This window comes from Oncorhynchus tshawytscha, unplaced genomic scaffold (assembly GCF_018296145.1).
Source record: "Oncorhynchus tshawytscha isolate Ot180627B unplaced genomic scaffold, Otsh_v2.0 Un_contig_17821_pilon_pilon, whole genome shotgun sequence".
NCBI lineage: Eukaryota > Metazoa > Chordata > Actinopteri > Salmoniformes > Salmonidae > Oncorhynchus > Oncorhynchus tshawytscha.
Genome location: NW_024608801.1, coordinates 31,669 through 52,500, shown reverse-complemented (window position 1 = coordinate 52,500; position 20,832 = coordinate 31,669). Strand labels below are relative to the sequence as shown.

The 20,832-nt window shown below is 47.7% G+C and overlaps 1 protein-coding gene across 1 annotated transcript in view; it reads left to right on the top strand.

Annotated features, from left to right (window-relative positions):
• LOC112235037 (protein Wnt-5b) overlaps positions 1–20,630 on the top strand; it is a 25,718-nt gene extending 5,088 nt beyond the window's left edge. The window contains 4 exon segments of the mRNA XM_042313697.1: positions 1–147; positions 149–205; positions 20,147–20,296; positions 20,298–20,630. The exon segment at positions 1–147 is cut by the window's left edge and continues 86 nt beyond it. Coding sequence (XP_042169631.1) covers positions 1–147; positions 149–205; positions 20,147–20,296; positions 20,298–20,603 — 660 coding nt within the window. The 3' untranslated portion in view covers positions 20,604–20,630.
• The last annotated feature ends 202 nt before the right edge of the window (positions 20,631–20,832 follow it).

Here is a 20,832-nt window from a genome sequence, read left to right as displayed (position 1 = left end):
TCCACCTGCGGATGCAGCCGCGCCGCTCGACCCCGTGACCTACCGCGTGATTGGCTGTGGGGTGGCTGTGGCGACAACGTCAACTATGGCTACCGTTTCGCCCGGGAGTTTGTGGACGCGGGAGAGAGAAAAGAACTACCCTCGAGGCTCCATAGAACACACTAGAACATTGATGAACCTACAGAACAACGAAGCAGGGAGACAGGTGAGGAACTGGGATGTACACACACACACACACACACACACACACACACACACACACACACACACACACACACACACACACACACACACACACACACACACACACACACACACACACACACACACACACATGGTGTGGACTACATATATGTTATTGTTATTAGTCTCTGTTCATGGTGTGGACTACATACATGTTGTTGTTAGTTATACACCACCGTTCAAAAGTTTGGGGTCACTTAAAAGAAAAGCACGTTTTCTGTCCATTAAAATATCATTAAATTGATCAGAAACACAGTGTAGACATTGTTCATGTTGTAAATGACTATTGTAGCTGGAAACGGCTCATTTTTAATGTAATATCTACATAGGTGTACAGAGACCCATTATCAGCAACCATCACTCCTGTGTTCCAACGGCACGTTGTGTTAGCTAATCCAAGTTTATAATTTTAAAAGGCTAATTGATCATTAGAAAACAATTTTGCAATTATGTTAGCACAGCTGAAAACTGTTGTTCTGATTAAAGAAGCAATAAAACTGGCATTTTAAAACTAGTTTAGTATCTGGAGCATCAGCATTTGTGGGTTCGATTACAGGCTCAAAATGGCCAGAAACAAAGACCTTTCTTCAGAAACCCATCAGTCCATACTTGTTCTGAGAAATGAAGGCTATTCCATGCAATAAATTGCCAAGAAACTGAATATCTTGTACAATGCTGTGTAGTACTCCCTTCACAGAACAGAGCAAACTGGCTCTAACCAGAATAGAAAGAGGAGTGGGAGATCCCGGGGCACAACTGAGCAAGAGGACAAGTACAGTAGAGTGTCTAGTTTGAGAAACAGTCCTCAACTGGCAGTTTCATTAAATAGTATGCGCAAAACACCAGTCTCAACGTCAACAGTGAAGAGGCGACTCCGGGATGCTGGCCTTCTAGGCAGAGTTCCTCTGTCCAGTCTCAACGTCAACAGTGAAGAGGCGACTCCGGGATGCTGGCCTTCTAGGCAGAGTTCCTCTGTCCAGTCTCAACGTCAACAGTGAAGAGGCGACTCCGGGATGCTGGCCTTCTAGGCAGAGTTCCTCTGTCCAGCCTCAACGTCAACAGTGAAGAGGCGACTCCGGGATGCTGGCCTTCTAGGCAGAGTTCCTCTGTCCAGTCTCAACGTCAACAGTGAAGAGGCAACTCCGGGATGCTGGCCTTCTAGGCAGAGTTCCTCTGTCCAGCCTCAACGTCAACAGTGAAGAGGCGACTCCGGGATGCTGGCCTTCTAGTCAGAGTTCCTCTGTCCAGTCTCAACGTCAACAGTGAAGAGGCGACTCCGGGATGCTGGCCTTCTAGGCAGAGTTCCTCTGTCCTGTGTCTGTGTTCTTTTGCCCATCTTAATCTTTAATTTTTTTGGCCAGTCTGAGATATGGCCTTTTCTTTGTAACTCTGCCTAGAAGGCCAGCATCCCGGAGTCGCCTCTTCACTGTTGACGTTGAGGCTGGACAGAGGAACTCTGCCTAGAAGGCCAGCATCCCAGAGTCGCCTCTTCACTGTTGACGTTGAGGCTGGTGTTCTTCAGGTGCAGTCGAAAGATCATCAAGCTCTTTGATGAAACTGGCCCCATGAGGAGCGCTACAGGAAAGGAAGACCCAGAGTTACCTCTGCTGCAGAGGATATGTTCATTGTAGTTACCAGCCTCAGAAATTGCAGCCCAAATAAATGCTTCACAGAGTTCAAGTAACAGACACATCTCAACATCAACTGTTCAAAGGAGACTGCGTGAATCAGGTCTTCATGGTCAAATTGCTGCAAAGAAACAACTACTAAAGGACATCAATAAGAAGAAGAGACTTGCTTGGGCCAAGAAACACGAGCAATGGACATTCGACCGGTGGAATTCAGTAATTTGGTCGGATGAGTCCAAATTTTAGATTTTTGGTTCCAACCGCCATGTCTTTGTGAGACACAGACTAGGTGAACAGATGATCTCCTCAATGTGTGGTTCCCACCGTGAAGCATGGAGGAGGAGGTGTGATGTTGTGGGGTACTTTTCTAGTGACATTTGTGATTTATTTAGAATTCAAGGCACGCTTAACCAGCATGGCTACCACAGGATTCTGCACCGATATGCCATCCCATCTGGTTTGCGCTTAGTGGATTTGCGCTTATCATTTGTTTTTCAACTGGACAATGACCCAAAACATACCTCCAGGCTGTGGAAGGGCTATTTGACCATGAAGGAGCATGATGGAATGCTGCATCAGATGACCTGGCCTCTACAATCACTTGATCTCAACCCAATTGAGATGGTTTGGGATGAGTTGGACTGCAGAGTGAAGGAAAAGCATCCAACAAGTGCTCAGCATATGTGGGAACTCCTTCAAGACTGTTGGAAAAGCATTCCAGGTGAAGCTGGTTGAGAGGATGCCAAGAGTGTGCAAAGCTGTCATCAAGGCAAAGGCTGGCTACTTTGAAGAATATCAAATACAAAATATATTTTGATTTATTTAACACTTTTGGTTACTACATGATTCCATATGTGTTATTTCATAGTGTTGATGTCTTCACTAAAATTCTACAATGTAAAAATTAATACAAATTAAGAAAACCCCTTGAATGAGGAGGTGTGTCCAAACTTTTGACTGGTCCTGTATGTGATGCGTACAGAACTATGTACTGTATATCCATCCAGGAATCCACAATGTTTGACTGACCGACATGGAGGGAGAGGCAGAGACAGAGAGAAAAGAAAGAGATAAAGAAACACTGTCTTTATTTGGACAGGAGGAGTTCCCAGAAACCCAAGAGTAGCTCCTAGACAAGAAGGAAGCACTCTCAGTGTCTTTTACAACATCCCCATGGTTTGAGACAGAGAGAGAGAGACAGAGAGAGAGAGAGAGAGAGAGAGAGAGAGAGAAACAGAGAGAGAGAGAGAACAGAGAGAGAGAGAGAAACAGAGAGAGAAAGAGAGAGAGAGAGAAACAGAGAGAGAGAGAGAGAGAGAGAGAGAGAGAACAGAGAGAGAGAGAGAGAAACAGAGAGAGAGAGACAGAGAGAGAGAGAGAAAAACAGAGAGAGAAACAGAGAGAGAAACAGAGAGAGAAAGAAAGAGAGAGACAGAGAGAGAGAGAGAACGAGAGAGAGACAAAAGAGAGAGAGAGAGAGAGATACATAGAGAGAGAGAACAGAAAGAGAGAGGGAGAGAAGGAAGGAAGAAAGAGAGAGAGAACTCCAAGGTTTGCTTAGCTTCCTAATCGTTGCTTTATTTTTGTGCAAGGTCAATGTGTGAATGAGATCCTAGGGGAAACCCAAAGCGCCGGCTAAACTAACAAACTAAACTCCAGAGGACTGCTCTAAAACTCAGTCCCACATGGTACCCTTTTCCCCCTCTCTCTGACTGGACAAAACATTAGGAACACCATCCTAATATTGGGTTGCACCCCTTTTGCCTTCAGAACAGCCTCAATTCACGAACAGGCCATGGACTGTACAAGGTGTCTAAAGAGTTCCACAGGGAGGCTGGCCCATGTTGACTCCAGTGCTTCCTACAGTTGTGTCAAGTTGGCTGGATGTCCTTTGGGTGGTGGACCATTCTTGATACACACGGGGAAACTGTTGAGCGTGAAAAGCCCAGTAGCGTTGCAGTTCTTGACTCAAACCGGTGGTACTTACTACCACCGTAGAGTAGGGTAGGGGTAGGGTAGGGTAGAGATAGGTAGGGTAGAGGGTAGGGGGTAGGGTTGGGTAGGGTAGGGGTAGGGACAAGTAGGGTAGGGGGTAGGGACAGGTAGGGTAGGGGGTAGGGTAGGGAGTAGGGACAGGTAGGTTAGGTGGTAGGGTAGGGACAGGTAGAGGGTAGGGATAGGTAGGGTAGGGGGTAGGTACAGGTAGGGTAGAGGGTAGGGTAGGGAGTAGAGTAGGGACAGGTAGGGTAGGGATAGGTAGAGTAGAGGGTAAAGTAGGGGGTAGGATAGGGACAGGTAGGGGGTAGGGTAGAGACAGGTAGGGTAGGGGATAGGGTAGGGTAGGGGGATAGAGTAGGGTAGGGTAGGGTCGGGGTAGAGTAGGAGTAGGGTAGGTGAAAGAGTAGGGTAGGTGGTAGAGTAGGGTAGGGGGTAGAGTAGGGTAGGGAGTAGAGTAGGGTAGGGAGTAGAGTAGGGTAGGTGGTAGAGTAGGGTAGGGGGTAGAGTAGGGTAGGGAGTAGAGTAGGGTAGGGTAGGGGTGGAGTAGGGGAGGGGGTAGAGTAGGGTAGGGGGTAAAGTAGGGTAGGGGAGAGTATGGTAGGGGGTAGAGTTGGGTAGGGTGGGGGTAGTGTAGGGGGTAGGGTAGGGAGTAGAGTAGGGTAGGGGTAGGGTCAGGTAGGGGTAGAGTAGGGACAGGTAGTGTAGGGGGTAGGGTAGGGGGTAGGGATAGGTAGGGTGGGTAGGGACAGGTAGGGTAGGGACAGGTAGGGTAGGGGGAAGGGTAGGGAGAGGTAGGGAGAGGTAGGGTAGAGGGTAGGGTGTAGGGACAGGTAGGGTGGGTAGGGACAGGTAGGGTGGGGACAGGTAGGGTGGGTAGGGACAGGTAGGGTAGGGGTAGGGTAGGGAGAGGTAGGGTAGAGGGTAGGGTAGGGAGTAGAGTAGGGACAGGTAGGGTAGGGTAGTGTAGAGGGTAGGGGTAGGTAGGGTAGGGACAGGTAGGGGGTAGGGTAGGGTGGGTAGGGACAGGTAGGGTGGGTAGGGACAGGTATGGATTGGTAGGGAAAAGGAAGGGTAGAGTGTAGGGTAGGGAGTAGAGTAGGGACAGGTAGGGTAGGGATAGGTAGGGTTGAGGGTAGGGACAGGTAGGGGGTAGGGTAGGGACAGGTAGGGTAGGGAATAGGGTTGGGTAGGGTGTAGAGTAGGGTGGAGTAGGGTAGGGAGTAGAGTAGGGTAGGGTGGGGATGGGTAGGGTAGAGGGTAGGGGTAGAGTAGGGACAGGTAGGTTAGGGGTAGGGACAGGTAGGGTAGGGGGGACAGGTAGGGTAGGGAGTAGGGACAGGTAGGGTAGGGACAGGTAGGGTAGGGGATAGGGTAGGGATAGGTAAGGTAGGGGGTAGGAACAGGTAGGGTAGAGGGTAGGGAGTAGAGTAGGGACAGGTAGGGTAGGGATAGGTAGGGTAGAGGGTAGGGTAGGGACAGGTAGGGTAGGGAGTAGGGACAGGTAGGGTAGGGGTAGGGTAGGGTCAAGTAGGGGGTAGGGTAGGGGATAGGGTAGGGTAGGGGGAGAGTAGGGTAGGCGGTAGGATTGGGTAGGGGGTAGAGTAGGGTAGGGGGAGAGTATGGTAGGGGGTAGAGTAGGGTAGGGTGGGGGTAGAGTAGGGGGTTGGGCAGGGAGTAGAGTAGGGTAGGGGGTAGAGTAGGGACAGGTAGTTTAGGGGGTTAGGGACAGGTAGGGTAGAGGGTAGGGTAGGGTAGGGGTAGGGTAGGGTAGGGGTAGGGACAGGTAGGGTAGAGGGTAGGGTCGGGTAGGGGTAGAGTAGGGTAGGGACAGGTAGAGTAGGGTAGGGTTAGATAGGGTAGAGGGTAGGGGGTTGGGTAGGGTAGGGTAGGGACAGGTAGGGTAGGGAGTAGGGACAGGTAGGGTAGGGACAGGTAGGGTAGGGGGAGGGTAGGGAGAGGTAGGATAGGGGGTAGGGACAGGTAGAGTAGGGAGTAGGGACAGGTAGGGTAGGGGGTAGGGTAGGGACAGGTAGGATAGGGGTAGGGTAGGGTAGGGAGTAGGGTCAGGTAGGGTAGAGGATGGGGGTAGGGAAATAGAGTAGGGGGAAGGTAGGGGGAAATAATTTATTGGGGGCACCCAAATGGCCTCTGCTCTGCTGCAGCCTGTAGTGTGTGTGTGTGTGTGTGTGTGTGTGTGTGTGTGTGTGTGTGTGTGTGTGTGTGTGTGTGTGTGTGTGTGTGTGTGTGTGTGTGTGTGTGTGTGTGTGTGTGTGTGCTGTCAGTGGGGCTAACACCCTTGGAGTCTGGTGGGGTCGAAAGGTCACCGAACATTCCTCAGAGGTAATGGGGCCACTCACCCCGACCCACTGCCCGAATCCACAGCAAGTTATAGAGACTAAACCACTGCCTGAATCCACAGCAAGTTATAGAGACTAAACCACTGCCCGAATCCACAGCAAGTTATAGAGACTAAACCACTGCCTGAATCCACAGCTAGTTATAGAAACTAAACCACTTCCCGAATCCACAGTTTGTTTTAGAGACTTAAACACTGCCTGAATCCCCAGTTAGAGACTTAACCACTGCCTGAATCCACAGTTAGAGACTTAATCACTGCCTGAATCCCCAGTTAGAGACTTAACCACTGCCTGAATCCCCAGTTAGAGACTTAACCACTGCCTGAATCCACAGTTAGAGACTTAATCACTGCCTGAATCCCCAGTTAGAGACTTAACCACTGCCTGAATCCACAGTTCGTTATAGAGACTTAACCACTGCCTGAATCCACAGTTAGAGACTTAACCACTGCCTGAATCCCCAGTTAGAGACTTAACCACTGCCTGAATCCCAAGTTAGAGACTTAACCACTGCCTGAATAGACAGTTAGAGACCTAACCACTGCCTGAATCCACAGTTAGAGACTTAACCACTGCCTGAATCCCCAGTTAGAGACTTAACCACTGCCTGAATCCACAGTTAGACTTAACCACTGCCTGAATCCCCAGTTAGAGACTAAACCACTGCCTGGATCCCCAGTTAGAGACTTAACCACTGCCTGAATCCCCAGTTAGAGACTTAACCACTGCCTGAATCCACAGTTCGTTATAGAGACTTAACCACTGCCTGAATCCACAGTTAGAGACTTAACCACTGCCTGAATCCCCAGTTAGAGACTTAACCACTGCCTGAATCCCAAGTTAGAGACTTAACCACTGCCTGAATAGACAGTTAGAGACCTAACCACTGCCTGAATCCACAGTTAGAGACTTAACCACTGCCTGAATCCCCAGTTAGAGACTTAACCACTGCCTGAATCCACAGTTAGACTTAACCACTGCCTGAATCCCCAGTTAGAGACTAAACCACTGCCTGGATCCCCAGTTAGAGACTTAACCACTGCCTGAATCCCCAGTTAGAGACTTAACCACTGCCTGAATCCACAGTTCGTTATAGAGACTTAACCACTGCCTGAATCCACAGTTAGAGACTTAACCACTGCCTGAATCCCCAGTTAGAGACTTAACCACTGCCTGAATCCCAAGTTAGAGACTTAACCACTGCCTGAATAGACAGTTAGAGACCTAACCACTGCCTGAATCCACAGTTAGAGACTTAACCACTGCCTGAATCCCCAGTTAGAGACTTAACCACTGCCTGAATCTTCAGTTAGAGACTTAACCACTGCCTGAATCCACAGTTAGAGACTTAACCACTGCCTGAATCCCCAGTTAGAGACTTAACCACTGCCTGAATCCCCAGTTAGAGACTTAACCACTGCCTGAATCCACAGTTAGAGACTTAACCACTGCCTGAATCCCCAGTTAGAGACTTAACCACTGCCTGAATCCCCAGTTAGAGACTTAACCACTGCCTGAATCCACAGTTAGAGACTTAACCACTGCCTGCCTGCTTCATACTGAACCTGACATTTCATCTCCCTCTCTTTCTCCGCCCTCCGGAGTGACCTGAGGTTTTCAATCGAGCCGACGGAGGAGGAAGCACTGGTCTCAACCTGTCTCCCTGCCCACCCTCCCGGTCTAAGAACTGCTGATGTGTTTATGGAGGAGTCTGTCTCTGTGTGTCTGTGTGTTAAGCTAAAAGCGTTAATACCTTCCAAAACAAACACAGCACTGTTGACATTCATCACCACAGAGAAAGACCCACAGAGCTCACAGAAAGACCCACAGAGCTCACAGAAAGACCCACAGAGCTCACAGAAAGACCCACAGAGCTCACAGAAAGACCCACAGAGCTCACAGAAAGACCCACAGAGCTCACAGAAAGACCCACAGAGCTCACAGAAAGACCCACAGAGCTCACAGAAAGACTCACAGAGCTCACAGAAAGACCCACAGAGCTCACAGAAAGACTCACAGAGCTCACAGAAAGACTCACAGAGCTCACAGAAAGACCCACAGAGCTCACAGAAAGACCCACAGAGCTCACAGAAAGACTCACAGAGCTCACAGAAAGACCCACAGAGCTCACAGAAAGACTCACAGAGCTCACAGAAAGACTCACAGAGCTCACAGAAAGACTCACAGAGCTCACAGAAAGACTCACAGTTCAGAGGAGAAGCCAGGAGCATTATGGTCTTGACTGTCATTTCACCCTCAAGACCAATGCTATTCAGAGAGAGATAGAGATGAGGCGAGGGATGGGGGGAGGGGGGTGGAGAGAAAGAGAGGGAGAATGGAGTGAGGACAGAGAGAGAGAGAGGGTGTGAAAGACAGAGAGAGAGAGAGAGAGAGAGAGAGAGAGGTGTGAAAGACAGAGAGGACAGAGAGAGAGAGAGGAGGGTGTGAAAGACAGAGAGGACAGAGAGAGAGAGAGAGAGAGAGAGGGTGTGAAAGACAGAGAGGACAGAGAGAGAGAGAGGGTGTGAAAGACAGAGAGGACAGAGAGAGAGAGAGGGTGTGAAAGACAGAGAGGACAGAGAGAGAGAGAGGGTGTGAAAGACAGAGAGGACAGAGAGAGAGAGAGGGGTGTGAAAGACAGAGAGGACAGAGAGAGAGAGAGAGTGTGAAAAGCAGAGAGATAGAGAGAGAGAGGAGTGATGGAGAGAGGGGGTGTGTGAAAGGCAGAGAGGGGACTGATGGAGAGAGGGGGTGTGAAAGACAGAGAGAGGACAGAGAGAGAGAGAGGGTGTGAAAGGAAGAGAGGACAGAGAGAGAGAGAGACAGACAGACAGAGAGAGAGAGAGAAAGAGAGAGAGAAAGAGAGAGAGAGGAGAGAGAGAGAAAGAGAGAGAGAGAAAGAGTGAGAGAGAGAAAGAGAGAGAGAGAAAGAGTGAGAGTGAGAGAGAGAAAGAGAGAGAGAGGAGAGAGAGAGAGAGACATTTGAAATGTCTTTTTAAAATGTTTGACACATCCAGGTGGTTATTAATGCCCCCACCGGCTCATCACTCTCCCATCCCTCCATCCCTCTTTCTCTCCCATCCCTCCATCCCTCTTTCTCTCCCATCCCTCCATCCCTCTTTCTCTCCCATCCCTCCATCCCTCTTTCTCTCCCATCCCTCCATCCCTCTTTCTCTCCCATCCCTCCATCCCTCTTTCTCTCGCATCCCTCCATCCCTCTTTCTCTCCCATCCCTCTTTCTCTCCCATCCCTCCAACCCTCTTTCTCTCCCATCCCTCTTTCTCTCCCATCCCTCCATCCCTCTTTCTCTCCCATCCCTCCATCCCTCTTTCTCTCCCATCCCTCCATCCCTCTTTCTCCCCATCCCTCCAACCCTCTTTCTCTCCCATCCCTCTTTCTCTCTCCATCCCTCTTTCTCTCCCATCCCTCCATCCCTCTTTCTCTCTCATCCCTCTGTCCGGAAAAACTGACGCTTGGGAAAAGTAGTGCACTATATAGGGAATAGGATACCGATTGGGATGCAGGCATAATCTTCTCTCTCTCTCTCTCTCTCTCTCTCTCTCTCATTAATAATAAATGGTATACAGTCCAAATCACACCCTATCCCCTTTATCCCTGCACTACTACCAGAGCTCTATGGACCTGGTCAAGAGCTGTGCACTATATAGGGAATAGGGAGCCTTTTGGGATGCAGCCCCTCTGGTCTGGTAAAAGGTCAAACTGCCTTTTGGGATGCAGCCCCTCTGGTCTGGTAAAAGGTCAAACTGCCTTTTGGGATGCAGCCCCTCTGGTCTGGTAAAAGGTCAAACCGCCTTTTGGGATGCAGCCCCTCTGGTCTGGTAAAAGGTCAAACTGCCTTTTGGGATGCAGCCCCTCTGGTCTGGTAAAAGGTCAAACCGCCTTTTGGGATGCAGCCCCTCTAGTCTGGTAAAAGGTCAAACTGCCTTTTGGGATGCAGCCCCTCTGGTCTGGTAAAAGGTAAAAACCGCCTTTTGGGATGCAGCCCCTCTGGTCTGGTAAAAGGTCAAACCGCCTTTTGGGATGCAGCCCCTCTAGTCTGGTAAAAGGTCAAACTGCCTTTTGGGATGCAGCCCCTCTGGTCTGGTAAAAGGTCAAACTGCCTCCTGGTACCAGTACAGGAGGTCATCTGAAGCTGGAGGTCTGTTGAACATGTGGGGGTCTTTAAGTAGACTGCAGGATTTATTTCAGCTGTTTACAGCAGAGCCTTTACAGGCCCTCTCTCGCTGGTTATGGGAGTGCCTTTGTGTGTGTGTGTGTGTTTAGAGCTCCACAGAGGTCATGGGGTCAAGGCCTGGGGAGAATAGGGTGCTGCTGAGGGTCCCTGTGGGGCCGTATATGAGAGAAGGGAAGGGTGTGTGTGTGTGTGTGTGTGCGCGTGCGTGTGTGCGTACCTGTGCGTGTGAGACACGTTCATGTATCCATGTGTGTGTGTGTGTGTGTGTGTGTGTGTGTGTGACAGGGGCACCATTTGGTAAGGATAGAGGAGATTACATCTAATCCATTAGCTCAGAGGGTTTTGGGTTTGCAATCTGGCCAATGAGCCTCAACCCGTATCTGATACTTTGACAGAGCGCCTCGACCCCCCCCTCCCATGTAAGATTATGGGCTCAGTAGGTTTGAGTGACAAGGGTTTTCCTCTGTGTTATTGTTGTCGTCCGGCCCAGACGGAAGACGGGATGAGAGGGATGAGTGAACAGGGTGTGGCGCGGTCCGTTTCATCTGTTCTCATCCCTCTGTTCTCCCGGTGTCTCTTTAACTTCCTTTCTCTGCCCTGAAATCTCTCTTCTCTCAGTAACTAGCTGGCTGTTCTGCCAGGCTTGTCCTGCCAGGGATTTGTCTTGCATGGACGGGCCGGGAGGGAGGGAGGGCGCGGGGGCCAGGGAATGAGGAGGGGATGGAGGGGGCCGGGAGGGACCAGGGCCTTTGTGGAAGTGACAGGGGCGTATCTGGGAAGTCACAGCCTGATGGACCTCTTAGCCGTCTGGGCTCCGTGACAGAGAAACGGGGGAGACCGGGGGAGACATGGGGGAGACGGGGAGACAGGGTTGAGACAGGGGGAGACCGGGGGAGACAGGAGGAGACCGGGGAGACCAGGGGAGACCGGGGAGACATGGGGGAGACAGGGGGAGACTGGGGGAGGCCGGGGGGAGACCGGGGGAGACAGTGACACTAGCTGGGTGTGTGAGGGAGGTTTCACCGTTCCAGTCTCGTGGGCTCAGTGTCTCTCTGCCACACATCAAAAACAGAGCGGCGCTGTCTGACACACAGTCTTGTGCAGCTGACCTTGTGGGGACATACAAATCAGTCCCATTCAAAATCCTATTTTCCTTAACCCCTAACCTGTACCCTTACCCTAACCTTAACCCTAAACCTTAGCTCCTAACCCTAAAACTAACCCTAAAACTAACCATAGCTCCTAACCTTAACCCTAAAACTAACCCTAGCTCCTAACTCTAGCTCCTAACCCTAACCCTAAAACTAACCCTAACACCTAACCCTAAACCTAACCCTAACCTTAAAACTAACCCTAGCTCCTAACCCTAGCTCCTAACCCTAAAACTAACCCTAACCCTAACCCTAAAACTAACCCTAGCGCCTAACCCTAGCTCCTAACCCTAAAACTAACCCTAGCTCCTAACCCTAAAACTAACCCTAGCTCCTAACCCTAACCCTAAAACTAACCCTAGCTCCTAACCCTAGCTCCTAACCCTAACCCTAAAACTAACCCTAGCTCCTAACTAGCTCCTAACCCTAAAACTAACTCTAGCACCTAACCCTAAACCTAACCTTAACCCTAAAACTAACTCTAGCACCTAACCCTAAACCTAACCTTAACCCTAAAACTAACCCTAGCTCCTAACCCTAACCCTAAAACTAACCCTAGCTCCTAAACCCTAACATAACCTTAGCCCTAAAACTAACCCTAGCTCCTAACCCTAACCTTAACCCTAAAACTAACCCTAACCTTACCTTAACCCCAAACTCCCTAGAAATAGCGTTTGACCTTGTGGGGACCAACAAAATGTCCCCAGTTTGACAAATTTTTGTTTGTTTGCTATTCTATAGTTAGACACATCCACACACACATACACCACACACGCACACACACACACGCACACACACACACACACACACACACACACACACACACCTGGCGAAGCAGGTTTGGGGTCTCTGCACTTTGTCAGTCCCACTTCCCTTCACTCTGTGAGAAACAAGACTTCAGAAGCGATGCTGAATATTACAACTGTCGTCTTGAAACGTTGATAGCAGTGAACGTGTCACTGGGAATGACCCATATCATTCTGCTGGTAACACTTGTTCTTTTTACTCCTTGATAGTCCCCCCTTTCTCCCCCTTCCTCCCCCCTCCCCTTCCCCCTTTCTCCCCCTCCTCTCCCCCTCCTCTCCCCCTTTCTCCCCCTCCTCTGTTCCCTCCTCTCCCCCTCCTCTCCCCCCCTTTCTCCCCCTCCTCTGTTCCCTCCTCTCCCCCTCCTCTCCCCCTTTCTCCCCCCTCCTCTCCTCCCTCTCTCCCCCTCCTCTCCACCCTTTCTCCCCCTCCTCTCCACCCTTTCTCCCCCTCCTCTTTTCCCTCTGTTATCTCCTCACCTTTGGGCGGTTTATTTACTTACCCCTCCATCTCCCACCTTTCACCCTGTCTGAGCTGGCCCTATTATGCCTGACCCGGGAAGCATGCCCTCGACATGGAAGGATGACTGTGTGTGTGTGTGTGCGCGTGTGTGCGTGTGTGTGTGTGTGCGTGCGCGCGTGTGTGTGTGCGTGTGTGTATGTGCATGCGTGCGTGTGTGTGCGTGCGTGTGTGTGCGTGCGTGTGTGTGTGTGTGTGTGTGTGTGACGTCAGCTCCAGTGTAGATGCACCCAGCAGGTTAAACAGCTGTAAGAACAGACGAGGACAGGAGACACTATGACCAACACAGTCCTCCCTGACACACACACACCATTATAACCTGTTACACCCTGCAATTAACTCATCAGTGAAGAGGAGAATGGAAGCCCCCGAGTCATTGAACCAGGTCTGCATATATGGCGGTGTACAGTAAGGGCTCTAGGTTTACTTCAGTGGGTCTTTTTATAACAAGGGTGGCTAAGATAAGTTGAGCTTCTGAAAGGCCCCTATGAATCCTTCTGTTAGACCCACTCTGACCCAGTTTACTATGAGTAATGGGGGATAGAATGCTGTGGAAGGCTCCAGAGTTCTAGAAAGGTCAGGGTCATATCCTGGATTGCAGGGTGCAGAGTGGTATCCTTGCTGGGTAGTAGGAGGGGTGAGAGGGACAGGGTGAGAGTTGAGAGGGAAGGGGTGATAAAATACTTTGGCTAAAAGGCATACAGCTGATGTCAGAATTAATCAGAATTTACTTTTCGTAGCAGGTTAGGAGAACTTATGTAGCAGGTTAGGAGAACTTACGTAGCAGGTTAGGAGAACTTACGTAGCACGTTAGGAGAACTTATGTAGCAGGTTAGGAGAACTAACGTAGCAGGTTAGGATAATTAGGTCAAGGTTAGGAGAAGGGTTAGCTAAAATGCAAAAAAAAAAAAAAATCTACTTTTGACGTCAATTTGACACAAGCCGTATACAAACTAGCCATGACCGTGACAAAAGGGTGAGAAGGATTTGTGTTACACTTTGTGTTGAGTTAGTAGCCTTGGAAAGCCTCAAGTAGTGAAGCCACAAGTATGAATGTGAGTTATCGCCCCCTTGTGGATTAGAATGTAATAACCAGTTCAGTTTTAGGATACCAGAAAGAGAACCTGGATTTGCAGGTGCACAGTCATCCAGGTGTGGGAGCTGACAGGCTGTTGGGGAAAGGTGTTAGAAAGGTATCAGGTATCTCTCGCTCTCTGTCTCTGGGTAAACAAACAGGTATGCAGAGGGGGTGTCAACAGCTGCCTATAGAGAAAGTGGGGGGGCAGAGGTATTTCTGTGCTCCACTTCTCTTCCTTTACAAAATAATGCAGGGAAGCTATATGGAGAGAAGCTATATGGAGGGAAGCTATATGGAGGGAAGCTATATGGAGAGAAGCTATATGGAGGGAAGCTATATGGAGAGAAGCTATATGGAGAGAAGCTATATGGAGAGAAGCTATATGGAGAGAAGCTATATGGAGAGAAGCTATATGGAGAGGAAGCTATATGGAGAGAAGCTATATGGAGAGAAGCTATATGGAGAGAGAGAATGAGAGGGAGACAGCAAAAGAGAGGGAGGGAAAGAGAAAGGGAGAGAGGGAAAGAGAAATGGAGAGAGAGAAATAGAAAGGGAGAGAGAGAAAGAGAAAGGGAGAGAGGGAAAGAGAAAGGGAGAGAGAGAGAGAGAAAGAGCAAAACAGAGCAAAAATGAGTGATGAAGGGGTGCTTTGATGTCATCATGCCCAGTGGTTAAGGTCATTGGGCCCACAGGACACTGCACAGACACAAAGACCTCTAAATAGTCCCCCACTCCCTCTATCCCTCACTCCTCTCTTCTCCTCTCCTCTCTTTTTTCTCTCTCACTTCTCTGTCCCTTTCTCTTTCTCACTTGAGGAGCCTGTCTCTGGCATTTATTCATAGGCTTTGCTTTTGTGTCGGACATTTGGTTAATTTGGTTCACATGGACACGTTTCTGAACACACGTGTGTGCATCAGGTATGTGAGCGTGTGTGTGACAACCGTTCAGTCCTCCAGTCCCAGCAGGCGGCTGCTACACCCTTTGTGTTTCCTCTGTTTTCCACTAGTTTAATATCACCAGTCGTCCTCTCTGTTTTCCACTAGTTTAATATCACCAGTCGTCCTCTCTGTTTTCCACTAGTTTAATATCACCAGTCGTCCTCTCTGTTTTCCACTAGTTTAATATAACCAGTCATCTTCTCTGTTTTCCACTAGTTTAATGTCACCAGTCATCTTCTCTGTTTTCCACTAGTTTAATATCACCAGTCGTCCTCTCTGTTTTCCACTAGTTTAATATCACCAGTCGTCCTCTCTGTTTTCCACTAGTTTAATATCACCAGTCGTCCTCTCTGTTTTCCACTAGTTTAATATCACCAGTCGTCCTCTCTGTTTTCCACTAGTTTAATATCACCAGTCGTCCTCTCTGTTTTCCACTAGTTTAATATCACCAGTCATCTTCTCTGTTTTCCACTAGTTTAATATCACCAGTCGTCCTCTCTGTTTTCCACTAGTTTAATATCACCAGTCGTCCTCTCTGTTTTCCACTAGTTTAATATCACCAGTCATCTTCTCTGTTTTCCACTAGTTTAATATCACCAGTCATCTTCTCTGTTTTCCACTAGTTTAATATCACCAGTCGTCCTCTCTGTTTTCCACTAGTTTAATATCACCAGTCGTCCTCTCTGTTTTCCACTAGTTTAATGTAACCAGTCATCTTCTCTGTTTTCCACTAGTTTAATGTAACCAGTCATCTTCTCTGTTTTCCACTAGTTTAATGTAACCAGTCATCTTCTCTGTTTTCCACTAGTTTAATATCACCAGTCGTCCTCTCTGTTTTCCACTAGTTTAATATCACCAGTCGTCCTCTCTGTTTTCCACTAGTTTAATATCACCAGTCGTCCTCTCTGTTTTCCACTAGTTTAATGTAACCAGTCATCTTCTCTGTTTTCCACTAGTTTAATGTAACCAGTCATCTTCTCTGTTTTCCACTAGTTTAATATCACCAGTCATCTTCTCTGTTTTCCACTAGTTTAATGTAACCAGTCGTCTTCTCTGTTTTCCACTAGTTTAATATCACCAGTCGTCCTCTCTGTTTTCCACTAGTTTAATATCACCAGTCGTCCTCTCTGTTTTCCACTAGTTTAATATCACCAGTCGTCCTCTCTGTTTTCCACTAGTTTAATATCACCAGTCGTCCTCTCTGTTTTCCACTAGTTTAATATCACCAGTCGTCCTCTCTGTTTTCCACTAGTTTAATATCACCAGTCATCTTCTCTGTTTTCCACTAGTTTAATATCACCAGTCGTCCTCTCTGTTTTCCACTAGTTTAATATCACCAGTCGTCCTCTCTGTTTTCCACTAGTTTAATATCACCAGTCGTCCTCTCTGTTTTCCACTAGTTTAATGTCACCAGTCATCTTCTCTGTTTTCCACTAGTTTAATGTAACCAGTCATCTTCTCTGTTTTCCACTAGTTTAATATCACCAGTCGTCCTCTCTGTTTTCCACTAGTTTAATGTAACCAGTCGTCCTCTCTGTTTTCCACTAGTTTAATATCACCAGTCATCTTCTCTGTTTTCCACTAGTTTAATATCACCAGTCGTCCTCTCTGTTTTCCACTAGTTTAATATCACCAGTCGTCCTCTCTGTTTTCCACTAGTTTAATGTAACCAGTCATCTTCTCTGTTTTCCACTAGTTTAATATCACCAGTCGTCCTCTCTGTTTTCCACTAGTTTAATATCACCAGTCGTCCTCTCTGTTTTCCACTAGTTTAATGTAACCAGTCATCTTCTCTGTTTTCCACTAGTTTAATATCACCAGTCATCTTCTCTGTTTTCCACTAGTTTAATGTCACCAGTCATCTTCTCTGTTTTCCACTAGTTTAATGTAACCAGTCATCTTCTCTGTTTTCCACTAGTTTAATATCACCAGTCATCTTCTCTGTTTTCCACTAGTTTAATATCACCAGTCGTCCTCTCTGTTTTCCACTAGTTTAATATCACCAGTCGTCCTCTCTGTTTTCCACTAGTTTAATATCACCAGTCGTCCTCTCTGTTTTCCACTAGTTTAATGTCACCAGTCGTCCTCTCTGTTTTCCACTAGTTTAATGTAACCAGTCGTCCTCTCTGTTTTCCACTAGTTTAATATCACCAGTCGTCCTCTCTGTTTTCCACTAGTTTAATGTCACCAGTCGTCCTCTCTGTTTTCCACTAGTTTAATGTCACCAGTCATCTTCTCTGTTTTCCACTAGTTTAATGTAACCAGTCATCTTCTCTGTTTTCCACTAGTTTAATGTCACCAGTCATCTTCTCTGTTTTCCACTAGTTTAATGTAACCAGTCATCTTCTCTGTTTTCCACTAGTTTAATGTCACCAGTCGTCCTCTCTGTTTTCCACTAGTTTAATATCACCAGTCATCTTCTCTGTTTTCCACTAGTTTAATGTCACCAGTCATCTTCTCTGTTTTCCACTAGTTTAATGTCACCAGTCATCTTCTCTGTTTTCCACTAGTTTAATATCACCAGTCGTCCTCTCTGTTTTCCACTAGTTTAATGTAACCAGTCATCTTCTCTGTTTTCCACTAGTTTAATATCACCAGTCGTCCTCTCTGTTTTCCACTAGTTTAATATCACCAGTCGTCTTCTCTGTTTTCCACTAGTTTAATGTCACCAGTCGTCCTCTCTGTTTTCCACTAGTTTAATGTCACCAGTCATCTTCTCTGTTTTCCACTAGTTTAATATCACCAGTCGTCCTCTCTGTTTTCCACTAGTTTAATGTCACCAGTCGTCCTCTCTGTTTTCCACTAGTTTAATGTCACCAGTCATCTTCTCTGTTTTCCACTAGTTTAATGTAACCAGTCATCTTCTCTGTTTTCCACTAGTTTAATGTCACCAGTCATCTTCTCTGTTTTCCACTAGTTTAATGTAACCAGTCATCTTCTCTGTTTTCCACTAGTTTAATGTCACCAGTCGTCCTCTCTGTTTTCCACTAGTTTAATATCACCAGTCATCTTCTCTGTTTTCCACTAGTTTAATGTCACCAGTCATCCTCTCTGTTTTCCACTAGTTTAATGTAACCAGTCGTCCTCTCTGTTTTCCACTAGTTTAATATCACCAGTCATCTTCTCTGTTTTCCACTAGTTTAATGTCACCAGTCGTCCTCTCTGTTTTCCACTAGTTTAATGTCACCAGTCATCTTCTCTGTTTTCCACTAGTTTAATATCACCAGTCATCTTCTCTGTTTTCCACTAGTTTAATATCACCAGTCATCTTCTCTGTTTTCCACTAGTTTAATGTCACCAGTCGTCCTCTCTGTTTTCCACTAGTTTAATATCACCAGTCATCTTCTCTGTTTTCCACTAGTTTAATGTCACCAGTCATCCTCTCTGTTTTCCACTAGTTTAATGTCACCAGTCATCTTCTCTGTTTTCCACTAGTTTAATATCACCAGTCGTCCTCTCTGTTTTCCACTAGTTTAATGTCACCAGTCATCCTCTCTGTTTTCCACTAGTTTAATGTAACCAGTCATCTTCTCTGTCTTCCACTAGTTTAATATCACCAGTCATCTTCTCTGTCTTCCACTAGTTTAATGTCACCAGTCATCCTCTCTGTTTTCCACTAGTTTAATGTCACCAGTCGTCCTCTCTGTTTTCCACTAGTTTAATGTCACCAGTCGTCCTCTCTGTTTTCCACTAGTTTAATGTCACCAGTCGTCCTCTCTGTTTTCCACTAGTTTAATATCACCAGTCATCCTCTCTGTTTTCCACTAGTTTAATATCACCAGTCGTCCTCTCTGTTTTCCACTAGTTTAATGTCACCAGTCGTCCTCTCTGTTTTCCACTAGTTTAATGTCACCAGTCGTCCTCTCTGTTTTCCACTAGTTTAATGTCACCAGTCGTCCTCTCTGTTTTCCACTAGTTTAATGTCACCAGTCGTCCTCTCTGTTTTCCACTAGTTTAATGTCACCAGTCGTCCTCTCTGTTTTCCACTAGTTTAATATCACCAGTCGTCCTCTCTGTTTTCCACTAGTTTAATGTCACCAGTCGTCCTCTCTGTTTTCCACTAGTTTAATGTCACCAGTCGTCCTCTCTGTTTTCCACTAGTTTAATGTAACCAGTCGTCCTCTCTGTTTTCCACTAGTTTAATGTCACCAGTCGTGTCTGTGTTTTCCACTAGTTTAATGTCACCAGTCGTCCTCTCTGTTTTCCACTAGTTTAATATCACCAGTCGTCCTCTCTGTTTTCCACTAGTTTAATATCACCAGTCGTCCTCTCTGTTTTCCACTAGTTTAATGTCACTCCTCAGATGAGTGCTTATTAATCCAAAAAGGAAAAATATCAGCAACAGCCAAAGATGGTCACCACAAGTCATTTACAAGTCCTGCTTGTAAAGGATTTTTAAAGACAGTCTGTTGCTTTTAAGTCATGTTTCTTTACTTTAGTCATGCTTAAGAGAATGTGTGTGTGTTTATGTGTGTGTGTGTGTTGTGTGTGTGAGTGTGTGTGTGTGTGTGTGTGTGTGTGTGTGTGTGTGTGTGTGTGTGTGTGTGTGTTGTGTGTCTTGTGCTTCAGACATGTCCTCTAAGGGCCGTATCTAATGGTCAGTGACTGTTTGAACTCTCTCCCCACCTTCACCTTGATCCCAACGTCTATATGTACAGTGTGGAATTGTCTGACTAGTTTGGACAATAGGTACATTTCCTCTGCTGGTTCTGTGTGTTATTTTAAAGTCAACTGTTTGTTTAGTTTAGGTTGTGGTATTGAACCAGCTGGAAGCTTCTCTGTGTAGATCAGCCCAGTCCACTAAACTAAAGGTTTGTTATGTATTTTAGGACCGAATGGCCATTCTCCATTCCCCATTCTCCATTCTCCATTCCCCATTCTCCATTCTCCAGTCCCCCCCATTGTTTCCCAAAACACTCCCCCTGGCTGCCTCTCTGTTAGACAAGAGAGTGTAAAGTGAAACACCCTGGGGCTCTCTCTCTGGCAGTGCTCTGCTGTGATAGGAGGAAGAGGCACTCTCAGGGTGTAATGTTTTAATTCAACCACTAGAGGGCAGCCGTGTTGCACCAATCTACCAGAAAGCAACCAAACTCCACACAGTCAGAATGCTTAATAATAAGTGTCAGGAAGGGAAAAACACTTCTGTTAATGAAGAGTTTTCAAGCTCTTCCTGTGTCATGTTGTATTTGAAGTATTCTTGGACCATTCCTAATCTCCCTCTCTCTCCTCTCCCAGTCGGTGTATAACCTGGCCAACGTGGCGTGTAAGTGTCATGGCGTGTCCGGCTCCTGTAGCCTGAAGACGTGCTGGCTCCAGCTGGCAGACTTCCGCCGCGTCGGAGAGTTCCTGAAGGAGAAGTACGACAGCGCCGCCGCCATGCGCATCGGACGCAAGGGAAACTGGAGCAGGTAGATAAACGCTTCAACGTCCCGACCCCGAGGATCTGGTCTACACCGACCAGAGCCCAGACTACTGTCTGAAGAACGACACCACCGGCTCCATGGGAACCCTGGGGAGACTCTGTAACAAGACGTCGGAGGGGATGGATGGCTGTGAACTCATGTGTTGTGGGAGAGGATACGACCAGTTCAAGACCTATAAGCATGAGAGATGTCACTGCAAGTTCCACTGGTGTTGTTATGTCAAGTGTAAGAGGTGCACTTCACTGGTGGATCAGTTTGTCTGCAAGTAGCGAAGGAAGGGAGGGGGTCTGGACGATGGGGAAGGGAGGGGGTCTGGGGAAGGGAGGGGGTCGATGGGGAAGGGAGGGAGTCTGGACGATGGGGAAGGGAGGGGAAGGAGGGGGTCTGGACGATGGGGAAAGGAGGGGGTCTGGACGATGGGGAAGAGAGGGAGTCTGGACGATGGGGAAGGGAGGGGGTCTGGACGATGGGGAAGGGAGGGAGTCTGGACGATGGGGA